This window comes from Schistocerca serialis, chromosome 2 (genome assembly GCF_023864345.2).
Source record: "Schistocerca serialis cubense isolate TAMUIC-IGC-003099 chromosome 2, iqSchSeri2.2, whole genome shotgun sequence".
Lineage (NCBI taxonomy): Eukaryota > Metazoa > Arthropoda > Insecta > Orthoptera > Acrididae > Schistocerca > Schistocerca serialis.
Window position 1 is genome coordinate 917,709,578 of NC_064639.1, and position 17,740 is coordinate 917,727,317.

The 17,740-nt window shown below is 41.8% G+C and overlaps 1 protein-coding gene across 2 annotated transcripts in view; it reads right to left on the reverse strand.

Moving 5' to 3' along the window:
- The window catches only part of LOC126458283 (juvenile hormone acid O-methyltransferase-like), a 357,276-nt gene that overhangs the window by 134,629 nt on the left and 204,907 nt on the right, over positions 1-17,740 (reverse strand). Inside the window, exon 6 of one of the 2 annotated variants that reach the window (XM_050095216.1) lies at positions 10,940-11,206. The exons of the other annotated variant lie outside the window; for it this stretch is intronic. Within the exon in view, the coding sequence (XP_049951173.1) occupies positions 11,022-11,206 (185 nt within the window). The 3' untranslated portion in view covers positions 10,940-11,021. Of the gene's footprint in view, positions 1-10,939; positions 11,207-17,740 lie in introns of those variants that run through there. 2 annotated transcript variants of the gene reach the window in all.

Here is a 17,740-nt window from a genome sequence, read left to right on the forward strand (position 1 = left end):
ACATTTATATTATGTTTTGGAACTACGTATCATATCTAAGAATTTTAGTCCACGAAAATGATACACAGTTTTTATTTTTTCTAGTCTGCATTTGTAACTTTAAAGAATTAAATACATTTATTTTAAAGAAAACTCTCTGAAATTTACAATTTTTTCGCAACAATTACTCTTTTTCCTTCAAGTGTACAGACAAAATTTCTCATTCTGTATCATATTTAAGTTATGTTAGTTTATATCCGAATCTGTTAACACAGTTTAAATAACTTGAAAGTTATTATCAAAAATTATAACTATTGTAGGGCTAGTGATAGCTTCAACATCAAAAATTATTATTATGGCAACACATACACGAAAATGTGTAAAGCTCTCTCTGACCATAATATCGTTATCTACACTTTTTCTCCAGAAGTTGCTAGGCTATCTAGCGAAACTTTATTGTCGTTACCATGAACTCTCATTAGATGGTTCATTCCATTCAGCAGAACATGTAACTCTTCTTCACCTTCTATCAGGATAGCAAGGTCATCAGCAAATCATATCATTTATGTTCTTTCACCTCGGATTTTAATCCCACTACTGAACCTTTCTTCTATTTCCATCATTGCTTTTTCGATGTACAGATTGAACAGAAGGGGCGAAAAACTACATCCTTACCTTGCACGCATTTTAATCCGAGCACTTCGTTCTTGATCGTCAACTGCTAGTATTCCCTCTTGGCTCTTTTACATACTTTATATTACCAGTCTTTCCCTATAGCTTACCTCTATTTTTCTCGGAATTTCGAATTTCTTGCACCATTTTACATAGACGAACGCTTTTTTCAGGTCTACAAATCCTACGAACGTGTCTTGATTTTTCTTTAGTCCTGTTACTATCATAAACCGTAACTGATCGTCATCTAACACATCCTCAGTTTTCCTTTTCATTCTTATATGTATTATTCTGCTCAGTTACCGGAATGTATGAACTGTTAAGTTGATGGTGCGATAATTCTCGCACTTGTCAGCTCTTGCAGTACTCGGAATTGTGTTGATGTCGCCAGACTCATACATTCTACACGTGAATAGTCTGTTTGTTACCACTTACCATGATGATTATAGAAATTCTGATGGAATGTTATCCATCCCTTCTGCCTTATTTGATCTCAGGACCCCCAAAGCTCTTTTAAATTTTGATTCTAATATTGGATCCGCTATCTCTTCTCAATCGACTCCAGTTTCTTCTTCTATCACATCAGACAAATCTTCTCCCTCATAGAGCCGTCAATGTACTCTTTCCACCTGTCCGCTCTCTCCTCTGCATTTAACAGTCGAATTTCCGTTTCACTTTTAACGTTACGACTCCTCTTTTAATTTCACTGAAAGTTATTTTGACTTTGCTATATTCCGAGTCAGTCCTTCGGTCAATTATTTTGTTTTTAGATTCCTTCACTTTTTTCCTGCAGCCATTTCGTCTCACCTCCTCTGCGCTTCCTATGTATCTCATTCCTCAGCGAATTGTATTTCTGTATTCCTGAATGTACCTGAACATTTTTATACTTCCGTCTTTCATCGATCAACTGAAGTACTTCTTCTGTTACCCATGGTTTTTTCGGAGATATCCTCTTTGTACCTATGTTTGTCTTTCCAACTTCTATGATTGCTCTTTTTAGAGATGTCCACTCCTCTTCAACAGTACTGCCTACTGAGCTATGCCTTATGGTAGTACCTATAGCCCTAGAGAAATTCAAGCGTAGCACATCATTCCTTAGTACTTCTGTATCGCACTTCCTTGCGTATTGATTCTTCCTGACTAATGTCTTAAACTTCAGCCTACTCTCCATCACTGCTATATTGTGATCTGAGTCTATATCTGCTCCTGGGTACGTCTTACAATCCAGTATCTGATTTCGGAATCTCTGTCTCACCATGATGTAATGAAACCGAAATCTTCCCGTATCACCCGGCCTTTTCCAAGTATACCTCCTCCTCCTGTGGTTCCTGAACAGAGTATTCGCTATTACTAACTGAAATTTATGACAGAACTCATTTAGTCTTTCTCCTCTCTCTTTTCTTCTACTTCTTCCCCTACAGCTGCATTTCACTCCCCCATGACCATCAGATTTTCATCTCGCTTTACGTACTGTATTACCCGTTCAATATCATCACACACTTTCTCTGTCTATTTGTGTTTAGTTTGTGACCTCGGCATGTATACCTGAACTATTGCTATCGGTGTTGGTTTGCCGTCGATTGTGATGAGAACAACCTTATCACTGAAATGTTCACAGTAACACACTATCTGCCCTACCTTGCTAGTCATAACGAATCCTACTAACGTTATACCATTTTCTGCTGCTGTTTATATTACCGTATGCTCATCTGACCAGAAGTCCTTGTCTTCTTTGCATTTCTCTTCACTGGCCCCTACTATATCTAGATTGAGCATTTGCATTTCCCTTTTCAGATGTTCTAGCTTGCCTACCTCGTTCAAGCTTCTGACTTTCCACGCCCCAACTTGTGAACGTTATCCTTTCGTTGGTTATTCAATCTTTCTCTTATTGTCGCGTTCTCTTTGGCAGTCCGCTCCTGGAGATACGAGACTATTCCAGAATCGAGACTATTCCGGAATCTTTTGCCAATAGCGAGATCATCATGACACCTTTTCAATTACAGGTCAGATGTCCTGTGGATACACGTTATGTGTCTTTAATGCATGGTTTCCATTGCCTTCTGTATCCTCTTGCCGTTGTTCATTGCTGATACTTCCACCCTTAGGTGCAGTTTCCCATCCCAAGGACAAGAGAGTGCCATGACTCTCTGTCTGTTCCTACGTCCTCTTTGAAATGGCTGCTGGAAGAATGAGGGTCACATCCTATGCTGGAAATCTTCAGCTGTCAACGGTCATTATCAATCAATATTTAAGCTGTGGCAGTTTTCGAACTCGGGACCGATGAGGCTACCGCTACACCAGGAAAAATTAAGTCTTTTGTATGTGACTTCAATTTTTAAAATATTCAGTTATATTGTAATGTTCCTGCACGCAACAAACAACTTACCTCGTCTTTCCGCTGCAACTGCTTGAATATTCTGCATCCAGCAACATGCTAAAATAATGCAAAAGAAATACTGCGATCCATGCAGAGTGCAACGCATGTTCACAACTAATCATGCAATCACTCCCCTTTTTGCATAGAAATTAAATGTAAGGAGTGGTTTAGTCAACAACCCTTAAGCGGTGAAAAAAATTAAAAGAATCAATAAAAACTTTTAATTCGTTATATTCCGAAAACTGAGGATTCACTCACTGACAAACCTCAATCAGACCTTTCTTTTCATTGAACATTTTGAAAACATCAACTTTTCTACAATTTCGTACATCAATAATTACGTATCTGGTGAGAACAAAGACATGAATATTACTTTCAATGTATACACACACAAAATTGAGAAAATCCCTTCAGCGCTCAACTAGGCGCACCAAATAGCAAATGACCGGAGATCCTCGATTAATACAGAGCTCTCCTCCGGCGCCATCTTATCACGGTCGGGGCGCGCTGCAGCCTCTCCTGACGCGCGGCTTCTCCCCACGCCAGGCTGCGTCCCACTGCTACCAACAACTAACTGTTCGCTCGCTACCACTCGCAATAATAATATCTCAAAGTTGCTGTAGGCACGCAGCAGCAGAATCAATAGCCAACTCTCCAAAAGACGCTATGAACGTCCAACTTTCAAACTCTATTGGTGCACAATCCGTTTAAATAGTAACTAGAAAACGGCGATATGGCCACTCCAAGGCAAAGTATCTGTTTCAAACAGAAGCATACATGGATTCCTTCCGTACTACGAACTCGAGTAAACGCGCTGTAATAGCTGCCGCTAAATTCAGGCTGCTCCATTCCCAGAAGTCACGCTACTCCAGGACAGCAATCACTCAGTGTGTGCGGTGGGGCCATAGACAACCACATTGAGAGCTTGTGGAAAAGCTCTTCTTGATCTAACAAGTGGTTCCGACCAAGGACCAGATGACTGATTTCGTCTGTGTCTTGACTGCTGCCAATAACCATCTCTGCCACCAGAGAGGAAAGAGCAGAAAACAGTAGGCAGTATAGGTACCCGATGGCCTTGGGCTGCTAATGCAAACCTAGGCAATAGTGCCGCATACGGAACAGTTCATCTCCTTATGGTACACTGAGTGTGCAACTGGTATTGAGCCAAACAAATTTCCATTACATAAAATTACATCTTTCAGCTATGTTTTGACAAGAATATAAATAACCTCCACTGATTTGGATCATAAACGTTCAGTGTCACAACAAACAGCCATATGTTCTTCTATAAATAATTTTACTTATTCTGTTTCTCTGTTCCCGTACAAAGAGAATGAGTCTCCAGGTAATAGGTGTTTGGCTTCCAGTCTAAGCCCGTACAATGTGGCAAGATCTCTTGTCAGAGTCAAGTCACGAGTTAAATCACTTAGAACGTTTTAACTAAATAATTATGATACATAATCTTTTTCTAGCTTGTAATCATCACCATCATTGCATTCGTTTTTGGAGCTGCTCTCCTCTCGCAAATTCTTAAGAATCGTATGTGGGTTTGGAATAGGGAGAGATTCACAATGCATAACTGGTCGTAAGGGCGAAGAAATATTAGGATATTTTATATCCTTCTTTCTTTTTGTGTCCAACAATAACCATACAACAACAACAACAGCGATATATATGTTTTTGCAGCTCCCTTTACACTATGCGAATTGCAAAAAGCACTGATTTCCTCTTCACATTATTCCACAATTTCAGTCTCTCAACATATGTACGGCGCATCTTGTGTTGTGCTCAGCTTTTGTCTTGACTGCCAAGCCTTATACGAAAAAAGTTTGTTTAGCAGACATTTTTCACAAGACTAATAATGACCAGTCTTTTCTTACCAATTACATAGTTAACACAAACATAATAGAATACGTTTCTGTTATTCAAACACTTGTTGAAACTCATTTCTAAGAAACTGGAAAAGTACATCTCCCAATAGAAATGTAGTCTCACGACGCTGTAGCATGTCCACAATCAATTAATGCTTCCCCCTAACAGTCAGACGGTTGTCACAAGTGTAGCCAGCTACTCCATGTTATTAAAATACAATTTTCCATACTTGCAACAAAATTTCTCCTGGTCAAACGTAAATCTAAATGAAAAATGAGTTTACTTCGCTTGTGAAAAAGCTGTACACGATACAAAAAAATTAATAACAGATCCGAAATCAGTACGAAAAAGTTCTCCAAGAAAAGTGAAAATTTCACAGAATCAAAAATCATATTGGGTTGTATAATCGAGGGCCATTGAATGCGGCACAAAATCCAAATAGTTCAGATACTTTTGAACATAGCGCCGTCCTGGACTGTAGAGTCAGCAGTCTTGCAAGGTATAACTGGTATACTTCCAACGTTTTTGGATTTTTTAATTTTTCTAATTTAATTGTTTTTAATTGCCCAATAGCACAACAGGGTTAGTTTCGCATCTTCTAATTTTTAGTTTTCCGCCAACGCCATCTTAAATTTTGATTCTACCATCAATGTCATTGTGATGTGGAACACACGCTCAAGGATACTTCAACCCAATAAAGACAAGGTATTAATTATCAATGAAACACACACCCTGGCTTATAATTTCCAACATATTTTATTTAACAAACATAATTACCCTAAAAATTGAAGCATTACGAAACAGACAAAATGCCTAGGGGCGTCAAAGCCCATCCCAAACAAATAATTTCAGAACTCTCTTTAGATAAATCTTAATAACTATCCAAATAATAAATGGTTTACTGACAAACACTCCCACAGAAACAAGACAACTTTCTAAGATATTACAGCAGTAAGATATTACAAACACAGTAGAATGAAAGGCATCTTTCAGATATTACAAAATTTCAGTGGCAATTAGTACCATATCAGGGGTTTGCGGAAACTACAACTCAGATCGAGCCTGAATGAAAGCTGAAAGGAACGGTGAAGAAGAAAAGACGGATGCTTCGGCGTCACCAGGAACAAATAATGAAATACTCAACTTAGATTCACCGAAGAACTGGTGTCTACTGGCAAACACGACGACCGCGCTATCGGTTACAATTCAAACTGGCCACCGTCAAGGGGTCGTCCCCCAGTTAAACGATCAGCTACAACAGACGATGCGCACAGCTGATTATACCATGGAAAAACCAACATAAAACCATAACAGGCAAACTTCATTCAGACAGGTAACCACTGTTCAATACGTTGTGCACCAGTGGTCAATACGAAACAGACTACAAGGGAGTCCAAACACTATAAGATCCCTTAATTGCTAACAGCACGAAACTCATTAAACATGTATACAGCAGAACTCGAAGAACCCGAATAATTCCCACCGTTTGATTCTTTAGCGTATCTGGTTGCAGGCTGATGTATATGAAAGGCACTTTCACATCTTCACATCGTTTAGCAGCACAGACGAGTACATCGCCCTCTCACAAGACGCAGTACACATACGCCGACCGCACGCACGTCTCCGTCCGCAACCCCACGTGACAGAAACAATCAGAGAATGCGCGAAGAGCGACCGTCGACAACCAGACTGCACACCGGAGCGCCAACCAACCAACCAAAACCAGCCCTCTCCCCATTTTTTTTCTTTATTGTGATTTCATTCCCCTGCGCCATATGGGCAGGGGAGGGCTGTCAGCGGCACAATCCGCCGCTTTTCAGCCGAGTGACATGACAATAATACGAGAATAAAATGTTACATATAAGGCGATAAAAAAGGGGGACATAAGACAGAGTAAGGGGAGATAATGGAGGTAAAAATACACTGACATGGAGACGTTCATGGGGGGACAATTAAAAAAGTCGACATAAAGTTAAAAAACACAGTTGGCAATTCTCAAAACACTAAGAAGACACTGAAGGCAAACTCACAGGTTAAAAGTCAGCCACAGTGTTAAAAACACTCCAGAACAACACACTTTAAACCCACTTGGAGCACATATGATGAAGAATAAAACTGACAGGTGGGAGCTGCCGAGGGAGAGGCCAGACAGAATCGAAAAGGAGGGGAGAGCATGGGGCAGCAGGGGAGGGGGCGGGATGAAAAGAGTAGGGGTGTCAGCAGCTACACCAAGAGGCAGGAAACTGGTGGGGCAGGAGATGAAGAGGGAAGACAAGGCAGGAGGGAGTGCAGAGACACTGAAGAGGAGCACAAGAGAGGGAGGGGGAGTAGGAGGAGAAAGACACAAGAAGGGCGGGGGAGAAGAGGAGGAGGCAGGAGGAAGATGGGGTTAGAGTTGGTAGGAACGGTACATGTCAGGGCGAAGCTAATCATCCGAGAGGGGTAGATGGTTGAAATTGCATTGGGAAAGGAGGTGGAGGGTGTGGGGACGGACAGAGGTTGGGACACAGCGGTAAAGGCACAGCAACGGGCTGGGGATGGAGAAGAAGGGTGACACGAGGGTGTGAGGGGGATCAATGTGGTGGACAATATATAGTGTGCAGATGTGTTCAAGTAAAAGGAGAATGTGGGGGAAGGGGATGAGGTCGTAGAGGATGTGCATGGGGGACGGAAGGCCGATGCAGAAGGCAAGGTGGAGCACACGGTGTTCGAGGATTTGGATGGATTTATAGAACCTGGGAGGGGTGGAAATCCAAGCCACGCTGGCGTAACAGAGGATGGGGTGGATCAAGGATTTGTAGGTGTGAAGGATGGTGGAAGGATGCAGACCCCCTGTCCAGCCGGACAGCAGTTTCAGGAGGCGGAGTCCGTTGTGAGCTTTGTGTTGGATGGTAAGGAGATGGGGAGTCCAGGTGAGGTGGCGGTCGAGGGTGAGGCCAAGGTATTTGAGGGTAGGAGTGAGGTGGATAGGACGGCCATAAATGGTGAGGTAGAGACCATGGAGATGGAAATAGCGGGTGGTTCGACCTATGATGATCGCCTGGGTCTTGGAGGGGTTGATACGGAGTAACCACTAGTTGCACCAAGCAGTGCATTGGTCAATTTTGAGGGTACGTTGGGACCGTTGAAGGTTAGGATAAAGGGCTAGGAAGGCGGTGTCATCAGCCAACTGGAGGAGATGACCCCTCTCCCCACAGCGTCGTGTGCTTAAATAGCCGAAAAGCGACCAAAGAGGAAAACCACGGCTACGCGATACAGAATCAATGGCAGAGATCTTAAATGAATATTGCAGATGAAGCTATCGTTTATCGACTAGTAAAGTCATCAGAGGGTCAAAACAAATTGCAAAATGATTTAGAAAAGATATCTGAATGGTGCATAAATTGACAATTCACCCTAAATAACGAAAAGTGTGAGGTCATGCACATGGGTGCTGAAAGAAATTCGTTAAACTTCGGTTACACGATAAATCAGTGAAATCTAAAGGAACTAAATTCAACTAAGTACCTAGGAATTACAATTACCAACAACTTAAATTGGGAAGAACACATAGAAAACGTTATGGGGAAGACTGCGTTTTACTGGCAGGACACTTAGAAAATGTAACAGATCTGCCTACACTACGCTTGTCCATCCTCTTTTAGACTACTGCTGTGAGGTGTGGGATCCTTACCAGATAGGACTGACGGAGTACATAAAAAAGTTCAAAGAAGAGCAGAATTTTTTGTACTAACGCGAAATAGGGGAGAGAGCGTCACTGAAATGATACAGGATTTAGGATGGACATCATTAAAACAAAGGCGTCTTCGTTGCGTAGCAATCTTCTCACGAAGTTCCAATCACCAACTTTCTCTTCCGAAAGCGAAAATATTTTGTTGACGCCGACCTAGATAGGGAGAAACGAACACCATGATAAAATAAGGGAAATCAGAGCTCGTATGGAGAGATATAGCTGTTCGCTCTTTCCACGCGCTGTACGAGATTGGAATAATAGACAATTGTGAAGGTGGTTCGATGAACCCTCTGCCAGACACTTAAATGTGATTTGCAGAGTATCCATGTAGATGTAGATGTAGATTTAGCGACTCTCCACGTTCAGGATGACATTCGGGGTTTGGTAAAGATCATTTAAACACATTAATCCATTTTATAAAAACTTGTTTATGCAGATTGAAAATATCATTCTGGAAACATTCCCTAGGCTGTTGCTAAGACATGTCTCCGCGGTATCCTTTCTTCCAGGAGTGCTAGTTCTGAAAGGTTCGAAGAAGAGCTTCTTTGAAGTATGGAAGGTAGGAGGCGAGGTACTGGCAGAACTGAAGCTGTGAGGACGGGTCATCAGTCGTGCTTCGGTAGCTCAGTTGTTAGAGCACTCGCCCGCGAAAGGCAAAGGCCCCAAGTTCGATTCTCGGTCCGGCACACATATTTAATCTGCCAGTAAGTTTCAGTAAAGTGTTTCTTTAGCCCTTGTACCTTACATTATTTGCGATAATGTAACTGCACAGGTTTGACGTCATTTTCCTTTGTGACACTTCTCCAGCTTATTCTACTTAGAAATGTAAGCACTTTAAGTTTTCTAGTGGCACTTTCTTCACAAACCTAAATAAATGTATGCCACTACTGCCCACTCTGAAAACATTTAGATATGCATAGATATCAACTATTGGGCAACAAAGAGCTTCGCTGAAGATTGCTTTTATGATCGGCCCTTAACTTCAAATACCACACAGACCGATTACGAGGGCGCGTTGAAAAGTAATGCCTGCGAATTTTTTTAATTTTGTTTTCAATATCGGCTGTTACATGACACTGATATTAGCCGGTAGACTTTTCCGTATCTCTGACGCAAGTTGCAACCCTCTGCCGCTAGAGGGCTCCAAACTATAGTATGCAGCATGACGGTGTGTTATCTAACAATATCAGTGCACTGCGAGACACTCAGAAACCTGAAAGCGCGAATTCCAAGAGTTTGTCCGCATATCGAACACCCTGTCATTCAGCACGACAATGCCAGACCACACACGAGCGCTGCGACATCTGCAACAATCCGACGTCTTTGGTTCACCGTCATCGACCATCCTCGATACAAAGTCGACTTGGCTCCATCCAATTTTCAGCTGTTTCAAAACCTTAAAGAACACCTCTGAGGACTTCAATTTGATAGGGATGAAGCGGTGCCACCAGAGGTGAGGGCGTGGCTTCGTCAAGTAAGTCAAACATTCTGCAGTGATGATATTAACAAACATGTCCCTCGTTGGAAGAAATGTGTTCTTCGCCAGGGTGCCTACGTTGAGAAATAAATATGTACGCATGAACAATGAAGATGCATTATCTTCATAAGGTTGGATTATTTAAAAAGTTGTAAGAGTTTTCACATAGAAAATCGGAGACATTACTTTTCAGCACGCCCTATTAGTTCACACTATTTGTGAGGTAAACTTTCTGCTTGTGGCATTTTTGGTATTGCAGGGTTCACAAAATTTGCCATGAGAATAAATTATGCAATAGTAACCCCTTTCGTAATAATCTGAGCTGCATCTCTCAGTGAATACCAGTGAAGGTATAAATTACAACTCTTCTTAACAATATATTTCCTTTCGCCACCCTTGTCGACATGAAGAACGACTAATGGTGCAAACCTTTAGTAGTCCCTCTGTTCGGTTACTTCATTCCGTTCGACTGGTAAGCTTTCTGCTTACACTTCTGTTGGTGTTTATACTAAAGCAGCAAACCTTTAGTAGTTCTTCATTTCGACAGAGGTGCGAAACGAATCATTTATGCCCCTGATGTTAAAGTGTGAGAGAAGCCAACGGATAAAGGGAGCAAAGGAGCGTCATGTTGACATCCTGGTAATTAAAAACGGAACACTAGCACAGTAGGAATACCTTTGGAAGGAGTATCGTCAAAACTGTACAGATCAGGATACTCTTATTGTGCGATTAACACCTGAGAGGCTTTTCCAAACAGATAGTTTATGGGAAGATAATTACACATGAATGTCTATAGTTTAATTCTCTGTTAACAACGGACTAGCCGGGGAACTCTGTTTGTGCTCTGTATTGTTTGTCATTTCCGTTATTAATTATTGTTTCTTGTTCAAGCGGTGGTGCAAAACTCCCAATTACAGTTTTCTGGCCATAGCCACCATCATGTTAAAGTGGGTGTAGTATTTCGGCTCTTCACTGCTTCCAACGTCCTTTGATAATCCATTCAGTTTCTCCATACGCTGTAGCCAATCATCTAAGAAATTATCCTTCTGGTCTTCCGGAACTCGGTCCAGGAATGGACATACTGACTTCAGAAAATCTAAAAAAATAAAAAGGCAAATATTAGATTACGATGAAAAATCACAAAGCATACAAATATTATGTTTGAATAATGGTTTAAGATATTGAAAGCAGCATTTTATCAAGATAAAGTTCGCAAGAGAAGGATGTTCTACAGTATATTCAATGCTTCAGACTTTATCTTTCGAGGCACTGTTAATTAGTTGTTTATTCATCCATAGAGCATTTACAGACCGTGTCACACATGTCATCTTAATAGAAAAACAAAACAATTTTTAAAAAATTGAAGGTATAGCACTAGGGAGCCTACATAATTAATTTTTCCCTTTATTGTTTTGTTTTATTCATTGTGTTTAGTAGTAAACGTCAAGACGTTCAGATAGTAATTCGACCTGAACATTAATTTTTCATTGTTTCTGTTTATAATTAGCTATGCTATGAAACTGCCCGTTTTCGACAACACACGGTGATTTTTTTCCCCCGTGTACAAAGTCTATGGATTGATCGATGAGAGGATACGGAACAGAAAAGGTCTAATGAACTTATGTCCGGAAATTCATGATTTCCGGGTATTCGATCAAACACTGTTATACAGACTGCGGTCTAATGCACTCTGCACCATGCAGACGTAGGTACAGTATGTGTTGAAAATGATTTTCGAGTGCCTCAAGGCATGTATGTACGCGCTGTAGCATGCTCTGTCTCACACGTTCACGTGGGCCAGGCTGCATCCGAACAGTGTCAAAAGCAGCATGAATATCCTCCTTCCTTGTCTGCATATCTGGATTGATTCTGTGTACAGGATACTTTTGAGATGGCCCCATAACCAGAAACCACACCGGTTGAGATCCGGTGAACGTGACGCCATGCAACTGGACACTCTCGTCCGGTCCACCGACCTGGCAAGACACGATTAAGATGCGTCCAGTAGGCTGGAGAACCATCATGTAGCCGCCACGTAACCCTTCGACTCATCAACGGCACATCTTCCAGTAAGGGAGGCAAAGTCACCCGCAGGAAACGCCGGTAGTTCCGGCCCGTTAGGCGACGCTGAAGGAAGACTGGTGCCAAAAGACGATCGCCAATTATCCCGGCCCACACATTCCGGCTGCTCTGATGCTGATAATTCGCTGTCACCGTACCATGGGGGTTCTGCATTTTATAGCACAGATCACTGATAAGATTGTTGAACATACCACTCCTCGTAGAGGTGGTCTCAGCTGTGAATAGGACAGACGACACAAATCCCAGAATCGTGGTTGCCTGGGGAAGAAACCAGTGACGAAACTGCTCCAGATGTGGAAAGTCTGTCTCTAGAGCGCCCTGCACACGTCTGAAGTGATGAGGGTAGTAACAACTGATACAGAGAAAGTTCCACACGGTCGTCTGGCTTACCCTTACTGGCGGGCAAACTGAATACTACGGTCGCCTTCTTGATGTGTTAATCATATTTTGTTCCAAGTCTGGCGTTCGAACATTTCGGGTACGTTATTCATGCTCTCCTGTTTCCTGAAACGACACTGTCTCAGACAAAGGGCGATACACTATTGCAAATATTGAATGCTGTGGCTACTGACGGTGAGGATAGCTCTCCTGATACAATCTTGCTGCTCCCCCCCGCCCCCCCCCCCCTTTAGCCATTTGCCTTTCCGCAAGTGAACACTATGTCGGAACCATTGTGTACAACACTGTATCACACCCACTTCAACATGAATCGGACACAACGTTACCAATTGCTATGGCAGGAGAGGGCTCTAGGGCATGACATCTGAAGAACTGTACCACCCTCTAGGAGAAAACCATGCATACTGTAAGTGTGGCTGCATGGTATTACAGCGCGTATTAGACCGCAGTCTCTGTATCAAAGTATGATTGAATAAATGATCTCTAGCGTGGAAACGATGCACAATCGGACGTATGTTCATTAGACATTTTTTCAGTATACTCTCATTACATGGTGAAAAAAAAAGACCCTTTAGAGACTGAACAATCGAGTTGTAGGACCGTGAGTAACATGAGAACGCGGACTGTAGACACGTGGCATGGCTGGTGCGTTTGTTTTCGTGCGTTAACTCACGGACAAATCGTTTAAATTAACACGCGTGCGTATTGATGGGAACTGCAGAAAGAGAGCGAGTAATATAATGTGAACTGTGTGTCGCACTTTTATTCTTGAATAAACTGAGACACTTTTTGGGCACAAATCGGTAGGCCACTGGTGGAACAATGTGTGTGCGTGGTACCTCGTTTGAGCGTTTCGAAGACTGTACTTTTACGTGAGTAAATCTAAAACTGTGTCGTGTAAGTCACTAAATTGAAATTGTATCACAAGTTCCACTGAGCAGAAGAATACACAAACATATGACCGAATATTTCAAATTATGCATATGTGGACCTGCAATTCCACGACATCAAGCTCACGCCGACAGCTGCGCCAGTATCGGAGTCCTGTCTCTACCTCAGATGTATAACGGACGTAAAAACATTTTCAGCGTACTATCTTGGAACACTGCAGCCGTGTGAGCTGCAGTCACAGCGAGGATTTTTGAAAACGGCTGCTACGTTAATAAGGCTCTTAGCTGGATAGATAATGTAGCACGGTATGAGATTTTCATTCTGCAGCGGAGTGTTCGCTGATATGAAACTTCCTGGCAGAATAAAACTGTGTGCCCGACCGAGACTCGAGCTTGGGACCTTTGCCTTTCGCGGGCAAGTGCTCTACCAACCGAGCTACCCAAGCACGACTCACGCCCCGTCCTCATAGCTTTACATCTGCCAGTACCTCGCCTCCTACCTTCCAAACTTTACAGAAGCTCTCCTGCGAACCCTGCAGAATTAGCACTCCTCAAATGAAGGATATTGCGGAGACATGGCTTAGCCACAGCCTGGGGGATGTTTCCAGAATGAGATTTTCACTCTGCAGCGGAGTGTGTGCTGATATGAAACTTCCTGGCAGACAAAAACTATGTGCCATACCGAGACTCGAACTCGGGACCTTTGCCTTTCGCGGGCAAGTACTCTACCAACTGAGCTACCCAAGCACGACTCACACCCCGTCCTCACACCTTTACTTCCGGCAGTACCTCATCTCATACCTTCCAAAAGGCAAAGGTCCCAAGTTCGAGTCTCGGTACGGCTCACAATTTTAATCTGCCAGGAAGTTTCAATGTAGTACGGTATCTGGTTTCTCTTTAAAACAGAATTTGCTCCGATCATAATATTTTGTCAATCTGGTTTCCCGTTAAAACAAAATTTGCTCCAGTCATAATATCTGGTCGACCTACGACAATGTTTTCAAAATTTTAGAAAGCATTTTGTAGATAGAGCATAGCGATCGATATAAAATGCTAAAGAACCGTAATTACACGGATCTCGCTCCGTCTGCGGTCACCAGCAGCCATAACGGCAGAAAGAGCCTGAATATGGTTCGAAGAACGAGCCGAAACCTGTTGCTAACAAATGAAAAATCTGGAAACGCGATCAGGACTGTTTTTATTTAATTTTTAAGACAATGTTGTCATTGGAACAGTACGATCACATAAATGTACTGTTCGCTCCATTCCCCACCCTATAATTTTTTTACTATTTAGTAAATTAATAGCCATACTTGCTCTCATCCATTCCGTGGTTTAACCACGTTGTATAGCGTCATGTTCCTGACGTAATACATACATAACTTAATGAAATGAAGATATTTACAAATACATTACACTGTGTGCTGACACACCTATTATAAGTGTGCTTTGTTCTGACCGGTCGAGAACTGTAGCCCTCGCAATATTCAAATCTGACAGCTGGTGTACATGTGTTTGAGGTTAGTTAGTTTACAACATTATGTTAAATTTAAGGGTTGTGCATATTAGTGTATTTCATGTAAATGAGTACATCTCTGGGTGCACGCATACATATTGTTCAACAACATTTTCACGGTATACTTGTGGGAACTAAATGTCAGAGAATGACGCAATATTTCATATTGCTCAATGTTATTGGCTGTCTGTAGGTAAGATTGAAAGTTGTGTAATATGTTATACGGCACACTGACGGATCTACTGAAATTAGATTTTAAGTAAAATGTCTCATGCTAATGGCACTGGCTAATATTGAATGCCAGTCAGAGCAGTCTGTTACGGTGTTTATTTTGTGCATTTTGATGTGTTGTGAAATGGAAATGGATTCGAAATAGAGAAACGGACATTTATTATTGAGAATATTTAGTGGTTTCCAGTCTCACAAAGTACTTAATTGTTGCATTACACATTTACACAGTAAAATAATATTGATGGAGAAACGCTATTTAGGAACATATTTTTTATTATATTTGATGTATTCCCCGTAATTTACAAAGACATACTACAACAAGAATGGAACACATAACATCTAGCATATATACATGTCAACTCAATGCTGACACACATAACACATATTTCGAGCACGAACATTCAACACTTCCTGTTGAACAAATGTTTTTATGTGCTCACAATAATAATGAACACTACATCATTTCGGAGCACTACGCATTGTACTCTATGTTGTTAAACCATACAGTTTTTCAAATACCTGGAATTTGTCTTTACTGAGAGCCTTGGTCAATAAATCAGACCTGCTTCCTCCGTACACAAACAGTTTATAGCCGTATCCTTCTGTTTTAGGCCATGCCTAGCAAAATGGTACCCAGTATCAATGTGCTTGAATCGTACACTTGTTATTTGCTTCTAAACTAGCTTGACAGTTCCCTTGTTGTCGGAAAACGCTTTGGTAGACTCAATAATCGTATGTGGCCCAGTTTCACCTATTAGAGCTCTTAATCATAACACTTCTGGTATGGTGAAAGACACTGCCATATAGTCAGCCTCAACAGTAATCAAAAACACTGTTGTTTATTTCTTGCAAGACCAGGATATTAATGCTCCCATCAACTTGAAACAGCTGCCTGTAATAGAATGTCTGTTATGCAGTTCTTTTCGCCAGTCTGCATCAATATAACTTTCCAGGTTCTAGTTCACTGTCTAACAATTACTTAATTGGTAATCAACGGTTCCTTTTAAATATATAAATTTTCTTTTAACTGCAACCCAACGTTTCATTCTTGGGTCTTAGCAAATTTTGTTCACAATATCAGTAGTGAAGGCACTATTTGGCGTGGAAGTTTGAGCTGATTATAAAAGAATTGCCACTGCCTGCAACTAAGGGAATTGCTTTTTCACATTCTACCTTCGTTTTCTACTAACAGCTTTGTGGCAGCCGTGCCGAGAAATGCGCGAGCTGTAGCTAGTGCCGTCCCAAACTAGCGGTGCCCGCCGCCACCACACCCGCAGATTTACCATTTGGCCAAATTTTGGGAATGGTGCGAAGTGCACGGGCTCGCACAAGACAAAGTGGAGACCAGTGTGAGCTGAGCAACGGACCAGTATAGACGTGTATCCATGTGTATAATTCTGTTTGCCGCAAACCAAAGCGTCGAGTTCTGGACCAAAGTGTCGAACTTAAACTGAGTTCCCCACAAGGCGATCTGGATCTTTTATACAGCGCCACCCGTATCGTTACGTCGCGACCACAAAGTACACGGCGCACAGTGGGTGGGAAGACGGTTATCGGTTTTGTCTGTTCACACGTCCATTGTTTCATCGCCGTTACGCGATCGGATCACGTGCTCCATAGTTAAGGAGTGTACAATCCCCATCTCACTCATATGGTTTCTTTCCTTGTGGTGCACTCGTAAATATCATTCGTAGAAAAAGAAAATGGTTCAAATGGCTCTGAGCACTATGGGATTGAACTTCTGAGGTCCCCTAGAACTTAGAACTACTTAAACCTAACTAACCTAAGGGCATCACACACATCCATGCCCGAGTCAGGATTCGAACCTGCGACCGTAGCGGTCGCGCTGTTCTGGACTGAAGCGCCTAGATCCGCTCGGCCACACCGGCCGGAGTAGAAAAAGACTCTAATTCCTTTTCTGTAGCTTTCTTCCAATAAACTGCACTCGGGCTAACCAAGGCTTCTTCAACTGTAAGACGTTACTGTTGAATATTTGAGCATCCACACACATTTTATATTCTGGATACAATTTAAATTATATTCTACACGATGAACGCCGCAAATTTACGTCCATTCCTGCTGGAGTTTCCTGTTTCTCATTATCCTTTTCATCTTCAGTCAACATATCTGATTCTACCTGAACAGCTCTTTCATGTACTTTAAATCCAAAATTTTCTGGTGCTTTTGAACGCTCTTGGACATCTTATTCAGATTAATATGTGCACATACTTTTTCACTATACGTTTCATTCTCACCAATTATAAAAATATTACCTCTCAGCTAGTTAGTCCCGTTTTTGATTCAGGCTTTACGATTCAGTAACCTTGGAAATCTTCACAATTTCCAATAAATATGATTTTCAAATTTAGAGCCCCATTTTCTTCTAAGTAGTTTGGGAACTTGTACCATGGCCTTACATTTAAATATTCTTAGATGGTCTAGATCTGGCTTCTTTCCAGTCCAAATTTCATATGTGGTCGTGTTTGGTAAATCTTTAGTAGGCGATTTCCTA